The sequence below is a fragment of the Brienomyrus brachyistius genome, unplaced genomic scaffold (genome assembly GCF_023856365.1).
Source record: "Brienomyrus brachyistius isolate T26 unplaced genomic scaffold, BBRACH_0.4 scaffold36, whole genome shotgun sequence".
NCBI classification, from domain to species: Eukaryota; Metazoa; Chordata; class Actinopteri; order Osteoglossiformes; family Mormyridae; genus Brienomyrus; species Brienomyrus brachyistius.
This window is the reverse complement of record NW_026042311.1, coordinates 1,303,618-1,313,001: the sequence shown is the minus strand read 5'-3', so window position 1 is coordinate 1,313,001 and position 9,384 is coordinate 1,303,618. Positions and strand designations below refer to the sequence as shown.

Below are 9,384 nucleotides of genomic sequence, written 5' to 3'. Positions count from 1 at the left end.
AGTTCATTTTCACACGGGGCTTCAGATGTAAGGCTGAAGGACTGTGGAAGTTGGTTGAGAAACGCTGTTGTAGTTAATGAGGCAATTGAATATCTGATACTGTACTTTGGACCTGGAGCCGAAGGGAGGCTATACTGTATATCAAACGTTAACAAGTAATGATCTGAAAGCAGAGGATTCTGAGGTATAATAGATATGTGTTCCACCAGGACACCATGGCTAAGAATCAAATCCAGGGTGTGGTTACAGGCATGAGTAGCCCGACTACATTCTGACAAATATCTACAGAGGCTAGGATAGCAGAAAATGTTGTTGTTAAAGGATCACTGTCATTCTCCATGTGAATATTAATTTCACGGCTTTGTCAGTAGTGACCACCAGGATTGTTGAGAAATTTGCAGACTCCAGGGACCAGGCGGTCTATACACAATAACAGTAGTGATTGGAGGTTTGGGACCAGCTGGTCTATACACAATAACAATGGTGATTGGAGGTTAGGGACCAGGCAGTCTATACAAAATAACAATGATGATTCGAGGTTAGGGACCATGTGGTCTATACAAAATAACAATGGTGATTGGAGTTTAGGGACCTTGCAGTCTATACACAATAACAATGGTGATTAGAGGTTAAGGACCAAGTGGTCTATACACAATAACAATGGTGATTGGAGGTTAGGGACCAAGCCGTCTATATACAATAACAATGGTGACTGGAGGTTAGGGACCAGGCGGTCTATACACAATAACAATGGTGACTGGAAGTTAGGGACCAGGTGGTCTATACACAATAACAATGGTGATTGGAGGTTAGGGACCAGGCGGTCTATACACAATAACAATGGTGATTGGAGGTTAGGGACCAAGCCGTCTATATACAATAACAATGGTGACTGGAGGTTAGGGACCAGGCGGTCTATACACAATAACAATGGTGACTGGAAGTTAGGGACCAGGTGGTCTATACACAATAACAATGGTGATTGGAGGTTAGGGACCAGGCGGTCTATACACAATAACAATGGTGATTGGAGGTTAGGGACCAGGCAGTCTATACACAATAACAATGGTGATTGGAGGTTAGGGACCAGGTGGTCTATAAACAATAACAATGGTGATTGGAGGTGAAGAACTACAAAGAGATGATCCCGCAAGACTAAGAAGAAGAATTTCAAATGTGCTAAAGCTATAAGCACTTTGCTCAGACACTCCTAGGTCAGACTGAAATATTGCAGCAGCACCAGCACCTTTGCCATCTGGTCGAGGGTTATGCTGTAATCAGCTGGAGTAGATTCATTTAGTGCCATGAATTCATTCGGTTTAAGTCAGGTCTCTGTAAGGCATAAGGACTAAGACTAAAATCAGTAATCATTTCATTTATTAGTAGTGTCTTAGGAGCCAGTGATCTTCCATTCAAAAGTCCAAGTTTTAGCCTTGCATTACACCTATTATCTAATAATGCATTTGGTTTAATTATTATTAAGTTATTATGACATTCACTATGGTGGAATAGACCTCCATGATTAAAAGCGCAGGGAACAGACATAGTCCCAGTAACATGAACCCCAGGTGACGACTCTAAGCACCTAGCAGGTGGTCGGTTATGCCGGTTTGCCTGCCGCCTGGACTTGGCCCTGGCTAGTCAGCGATTTGCCTGGAGACTATGAGCTATGCTTTCGGACAGGAGATCGGCACCAGCCCACGAGGGGTGAACACCGTCCCTCTTCAAAAGCCCAGACCTACCCCCAAACATTTGCCAATTGTCTGTATAACCCTAAGGCATTTTTCTGGCACCATTCCGACAGCCAGCGATGCAGCGACGATAATCTGCTGTATATTTCATCACCACGCCTAGCAGGGATGGGGCCAGAGCGCGTTACTGACACACACATCTTCTTCACAAGGCTGCACACCTATATGAAATTTGTCTGTGTAACTATTGACTATGAATTGCAGAATCATGCACAGACAATAGTTATAGCTCTATATTAGTTTTATCGTTCTTTTTTTTTTTTAAGATGTGAACAGAATGTGCAGCCGTGTTGAGGGACCAGGCAGTCTATACACAATAACAATGGTGTTAATGGTTCCCTGACTATGAAACTTGAAAGGGGGGGTGACCTATAATATATTTTGCCGAGCTCAGGGGTAGGAATGGACAATGCACAAGCTTTTAAAACTAATTAATAGTCAGGCCGAGTTCCTTTAAAAACTATTAATTCTTCTTTATATTTTAAGAACTCAGGCTGGGGTTCATAGCTGTGACTGTCTGCAATTTTCTTACTTCGTACAGAAATTAACATTCATAAGTGCTTGTCTCGTTCGTCCCTCCACATAAGTTATGGGGTCATATGCTGCCTGGGGAAAAATAATACCTGCTTTTGTTTCTAGTAGAATAGATTACTGTAATGCCCTCTTGTCTATTTCACATCTACAACGGGCCCAGAATGCCGCTGGTGGAGTGTTAACACGCACCAGTCACAGGGATCACATCTACGACGGGCCCAGAATGCCGCTGGGGGAGTGTTAACACGCACCAGTCACAGGGATCACATCTACAACGGGCCCAGCATGCCGCTGGCGGAGTGTTAACACGCACCAGTCACAGGGATCACATCTACATCGGGCCCAGAATGCCGCTGGCAGAGTGTTAACACGCACCGGTCACAGGGATCACATCTACAACGGGCCCAGCATGCCGCTGGCGGAGTGTTAACACGCACCAGTCACAGGGATCACATCTACAACGGGCCCAGAATGCCGCTGGCGGAGTGTTAACACGCACCAGTCACAGGGATCACATCTACAACGGGCCCAGAATGCCGCTGGCGGAGTGTTAACACGCACCAGTCACAGGGATCACATCTACAACGGGCCCAGGACGCCGCTGGCGGAGTGTTAACACGCACCAGTTACAGGGGTCACATCTACAACGGGCTCAGAAGGCCGCTGGCGGAGTGTTAACACGCACCAGTCACAGGGATCACATCTACAACGGGCCCAGAATGCTGCTGGCGGAGTGTTAGCTTGCAACAGTCACAGGGATCACATGTACAACGAGCCCAGAATGCCGCTGGCGGAGTGTTAACACGCACCAGTCACAGGGATCACATCTACAACGGGCCCAGAATGCTGCTGGCGGAGTGTTAACACGCACCAGTCACAGGGATCACATCACACCTGCTCTCACATCCCTGCACTGGCTTCCTCTGTCTTCTAGGATTGATTTTAAAGTTCATTTGCTAATTTGTAAATATTTACGTGGTTTAGCTCTGTCCTGCCTCAGTAACATGACTGTAAGGTATGTCCCAGGCAGATCAGTCAGATCATCCGGTAGTAATTTACTGATTATTCCTAAAACCCGGCTGGGGAGGGAGGGGGCAGCTTTTAGTCACTATGGGCCCAAACTCTGGAACTCTCTCCCAGAAAACCTGAGAGCTACTGAATGTCTCAGTACTTTCAAAACTAGGCTGAAAATGCATCTTTTCCCCACCGCATATAATAATCTATGATAATCAGTTTTATTATTTTACACATTTATTATTATCAGTAATTGTGGGGCGGGGGGGGTCTCTCCCCCCAGAAGACACTGAGGCTAGAGGCCCCTATGAGGGAGGGGCCCCTAAAGAGAACATGAGTGGTTAAAGTCCTTTATGATAATATTTTTTGATAGTATTATTTCAATAATGATTGACTGATTGATTCAGATAGATAGATGAGAGAGAGACAGAGAGAGAGAGAGAGAGAGAGAGAGAGAGTTGGGAAGCTCAAAATTCCCACCAGAAAGCTGCACTTGAATGACTGACATTCTGGCTGCTGACTCAGAGATAGAAGTTGGTGATGTGACAATACTGAACTTACAAGAATGGCGAACGCATGGTTACTGCAAGGGACAATGCTTGTGAAATTCTGTGCAATGTTTCTTTTTAACTGCCACAGAATCTTAGGCTAGAAAGCTGAACTGAAAGCATGAATGAATCCTTCTGTTATCTTGCTTTGTATGTAGCCTAAGCGCGTTTCCCCAGCAAAGATGATAATCGCCGGTTAGTCACTGTCAGATATCGACACCAGGATACTTGTCTGATTACGCTCATTACCGATAATATCGTCATATCACCCAGACGTAATTGGTGATTTGACATGTTCCCAGGTATAACAATACAGGGAGAAAAAGGATTTTACTCATGGGATCAGGAATCCAAGTGCCAGTTGCTGCTGCATTAGCTGCTGGGAATGTTCACATCTCCTCCTTTCAGTGATACGTGTCGAGTGTAGGGACACCTGGCAGAAAGATGACTAAGTACTGCACTGGAAGCACTGGTCTGACTGTTATGGGAGGGTTCATGTCCATCTTGTTGTTGATGTGTTCCTATGTATTCCTATAGCTTGTACTTAATGTTTTTACCTCTAGTTTTGAGCAAAGATGCACTGACTCACAATTAGTGATCATATGACTGCAGCAGATTGTCAGGACGCACAGAACACTCTGCAGACTATAACTCATTTTGAAGTGTAAGCTCTGCTGCTAATTATACTGAAAACAAATGCTTATTGTAATGCTTTGTATTTTACTAATGTGTAGGATGTGTATATGTCTGTGTCTTAAAGTGTTTTCTGTTTCAGGCTGAACAGCTGTGATCTCATAGATAAACACTGTGAAGTGCTGACTTCAGCTCTAAGATCAAACTCTTCCCCCCTGAGAGAGCTGGACTTGAGTGACAATAACCTGAAGGATTCAGGAGTGAAGCTGCTCTCTGCTGCACTGGAGGATTTACACTGTAAACTGGAGATACTGAGGTCAGTATTACTGGGTATTCCACACTGTAAACTGGGGATACTGAGGTCAGTATTACTGGGTATTCCACATTGTAAACTGGAGATACTGAGGCCAGTATTACTGGGTATTCCACACTGTAAACTAGAGATACTGAGGTCAGTATTACTGGGTATTCCACACTGCAAACTGGAGATACTGAGGCCAGTATTACTGGATATTCCACACTGTAAGCTAGGGATACTGAGGCCAGTATTGTGGGGTATTCCACACTGTAAATTGGAGATACTGAGGTCAGTATTGCTAAGTATTCCACACTGCAAACTGGGGGTACTGAGGTCAGTATTACTGGGTATTTCAAACCACAAACTGGAGATACTGAGGTCAGTAATACTGGGTATTCCACACTGTACGCTTTAGATACTGAGGTCAGTATTACTGTGTATTCCACACTTTAAAGAGGAGATAGTGAGCAATTAGCTAAGGGAAAGAGAGGAGGGGTCCTGCCTTGTCTTAGACACTAAACTGTAATTCTTGAATTATTTATTAGAGCATCACATTTATTTAATAATTATAATGGTGAGGTGATATTATTTATTGGGGAGTTTCTGTCTTTCTCTGCAGGCTGTCAGGCTGTAGAGTCACAGAAGAAGGCTGTTCTTCCCTGGCTTCAGCTCTGAAGTTAAACCCCTCACACCTGAGAGAGCTGGATCTGAGCTACAATCACCCAGGAGACTCGGGAGTGAAGCTGCTCTCTGCTCTACTGGAGGATCCCAGCTGTAAACTGGAGAAGCTGAAGTGAGTACAGAGTGTGTGTCTGACACGCTACAGATACTTATGCATGTATGTGAAGAAGAGTCATGTCATTCTGCTTCTCCTATAGTGTGGATCACAGCTGTAAACTGGAGAAGCTGTAGTGAGTACAGAATATGCATTTTGCACAAAAGTAACGGGACACCAAGAAAACCCACAATGCCTTTCAGCAGTAACATAATAAACAAACACAAACAGCTTCTGTTTTCTTCTCCAACTTCCTTATATCCCACAATCTTATCAGCCCTCTATTCATGTTAGAAATAATTAAGCAGTGAAGCAGGAAACATCCATTCAACCATATACTGTAATCCATGCAAAACATTTGTGTTGGTTAGCAAAGTTAACAGCACTGTTACAGATAAACATGCTGACTTTAACGTGTTATGGACAAAAAAATAATGGACACCAAACAGAGTCGGAATGATTGTTAAAATGATTTTTAATAATTTAATTGTTTTCTGAAAATCCATTATGTCATGGCCCTTATTCTCCTCATTTGAATACAGTGCTGCAGTGTAAAAAGTGGATTTAAAAGTGTTTAATTTTTTTAAAGGGTGGGCCGGTGTGAACTCACAGAGAAATGCTGTGTGGCACTGGCTTCAGCTCTCAGATCAAACTCCTCACCCCTGAGAGGGCTGGACCTGAGTGACAATGACCTGCAGGACTCAGGAGTGATGCTGCTCTCTGCTGGACTGGGGGACTTACACTGTAAACTGGAAATACTAAGGTCAGTCTGACTGGGTATTCCACACTGTAAACTGGAGTTACTAAGGTCAGTCTGACTGGGTATTCCACACTGTTAACTGGAGATACTGAGGTCAGTCTGACAGGGTATTCCACACCGCAAACTGGAGATACTGAGGCCAGTATTACTGGATATTCCACACTGTAAACTGGGGATACTGGGGCCAGTATTGTGGGGTATTCCACACTGTAACCTGGGGATGCTGAGGCCAGTATTGTGGGGTATTCCACACCACAAACTGGAGATACTGAGGTCAGTATTACTGTGTATTCCACAGTATAAAGAGGAGACAGTGAGCAATTAGCTAAGGGAAAGAGAGGAGGGGACCTGCCTTGTCTTAGACACTAAACTGTAATTCTTGAATTATTTATTAGAGCATCACATTTATTTAATAATTATATTGGTGAGGGGATATTATTTATTGGGGAGTTTCTGTCTCTCTCTCTCTGCAGGCTGTCAGGCTGTAGAGTCACAGAAGAAGGCTGTTCTTCCCTGGCTTCAGCTCTGAGATCAAACCCCTCTCACCTGAGAGAGTTGGACCTGAGCTACAATCACCCAGGATTCTCAGGAGTGAAGCTGCTCTCTGCTGTACTGGAGGATCCCAGCTGTAAACTGGAGAAGCTGAAGTGAGTACAGAGTGTGTGTCTGACACGCTACAGATACTTATGCATGTATGTGAAGAAGAGGCACCAATAAATAAATGGATACAGCAGTACTATGTCATTCTGCTTCTCCTATAGTGTGGATCACGGTGGAAAGTGCAGGACCAGACCAGGCTTACAGAAATGTAAGTGTCTTTGCATGTTTTTTATTAATAATACCATGAATACTATGTTATGGTTGTATTCACACAATTGTTGTGATGAGTGTGGCTTTTTGCACTGTGTGTAGATGGATTTCCATGTTTGTGTTTAGGTGAGTTTCATGTCATTTTAGACAACATCCAAACAAGAAACAAAAAATCAAAATCATCACCAAAAACACTATCAATTCATTTAATCCTTTTTAAAAATATTTTTTACAAATGCTTTATAGCTGCTTGTATTATCTTGGTGTTTGTGTGGGAGTGTAGGATGGTTAAATATATTCTGAATTAATTATACATCTTTAATTTCACAAAAAAAGAATCCTTTGCATTTGTTCTTTTTGCGGATGCCTTGAGTGTATGTGTTTTCTGTGTGAGATTCGTTAGTATTGTCCTAAGGAGGCACCTGTAGGCAGTGAGACCGGACTCTCTCCTCAAGTGCAAAATGTGAATTTGCATTTTTACAGGGTGGTTCTGGATCAATCATTAATATTCATGAGAGAATATTACCGATTGGTCACTGAATCCCTTAAACCAGGGGAGCCCAAATCCAGTCCTGGAGGGCCAGAGTCCTGCGCATTTAACACACCTGATTCATCTCCTTGTGCTAATAACCACACAGCTCTTGAGCTGAATTATTTATGGTGGAAAAGGGAAAGAACTTTGCTACACAGGGCACCGGCCCCCCAGGACTGGATTTGGACACCCCTGCTTTAGCTAGAAGAAAAAGCCAGCACAAGTCGATGTTAACTGGCCAGTGAGGTAGTGCCCCGCTCATAAATACTAATCAGCTAGCCAATCGTGTAGGGCTTCACTCATGAATATTAAAAAGTTCTCCTGATCCACGGTGCTAAAAGAAATCAGCGCCCGGGACGCACTGGATGTGCGGCGGAAAATATCAAATTTAATTTCGGCGCCCATGTTAACAGATTAGAGCGGCCGCGTGCGCGAGATGCGGGGCTCACGCCTCGCGGTTACGGCGCAGCATCTACAGTCACGCGCGCGGTAAGCGGTTCTCTATGGAAGCGTATTGCATTCATCTGGGAAAAATTTATTCTGTTTTTCCGAATTAATGAGATAATAATCCCGTTTTTCAGAGCAATATTTTTCTGAATTAATGAAAACCTTCCTGTTTTTTATGATGCGCGCACGATCTGTGCCGGAATCATCGTTTATATCACAATCCAGGTCCAAATGTTTATTAAATATCACTTTAAACGTGTAATAATATTACTTAAATATTCTGTTATTGATGGCCATTTTAGAGCCGCACGCGCCGGAATTAGCGGTTTGAAGGAAAGACACTGACTTTAGTATTGATCTCTGGTGCCGTTTTGTGGTAAATATGCTTGTGATGAATATGTCTGATGAATGTCTCTGCTTTATCATTTTTTAATTAAATTAATTAAGCTGTTAGTTTAGCTCGCGCCCCATTTTGGCGGCTCTTCCCGCCGCCGTCGCGCGCCCACTTTGTTTCATAAACTTCAGTTCCCGCTTCGTTAGGGGAAGCTGTGCTGTTTTTATATCGTACAGAAACATAAAGTACAGGCTGCCTGATGGGATTAATAATTCTTCCTCCTGCCTACAGACTCCTGCCAGCTGACGCTGGACCCCAACACAGCAAACAGAGAAGTGTCTCTGTCAGGGGGGAACAGGAAGGTGACATGGGGGGCAGAGCAGCCATATCCTGATCATCCAGAGAGATTTGACAGCTGGGAACAAGTTCTGTGCAGAGAGAGTCTGACTGGCCGCTGTTACTGGGAGGTTGAGTGGGATGGAGATGCAGCCTGGATAGGAGTCACTTATAAAGGGATCAGGAGGAAAGGAGAGAGGGACTGTCTGCTTGGATACAATGACAAGTCATGGTGTCTGTACTGTTATACTGACAGTTACTCTGTCTGTCACAATAATAAACAGACTCTCATACCCATAGAGCCCTCAGGCTCCCACAGAGTAGGAGTGTATCTGGACTGGGGGGCTGGTGCTCTGTCCTTCTACAGAGTCTCCTCTGATGGACTGACCCCCCTGCACAGATTCACCTCCTCATTCACTGAGTCCCTCTATCCAGGGTTTTGGGTTTATAAAAACTCCTCAGTGTCACTGTGACGTGTTGCTGGTTCTCCTGCAAAAAGGTAAAATCTCTGCTTTTTAACCTTTATAATCCTTTTTACTCTGAAATGTACAGAACTGTGCAAAAGTCTGAGGCAGCAAAGAAAATTATGTTTAGATTATCCTCCTGTTGGTG

General features: G+C 43.9%; 1 protein-coding gene across 1 annotated transcript in view; it reads left to right on the top strand.

The window, feature by feature from the left end:
- The window catches only part of LOC125721930 (protein NLRC5-like), a gene marked incomplete at its 3' end in the record, with an annotated part of 510,329 nt that overhangs the window by 156,008 nt on the left and 344,937 nt on the right, over window positions 1-9,384 (top strand). Inside the window, exons 14-16 of the mRNA XM_048998139.1 lie at window positions 5,398-5,571; window positions 6,143-6,316; window positions 6,787-6,960. Of these exons, the coding sequence (XP_048854096.1) occupies window positions 5,398-5,571; window positions 6,143-6,316; window positions 6,787-6,960 (522 nt within the window). The remainder of the gene's footprint in view (window positions 1-5,397; window positions 5,572-6,142; window positions 6,317-6,786; window positions 6,961-9,384) is intronic.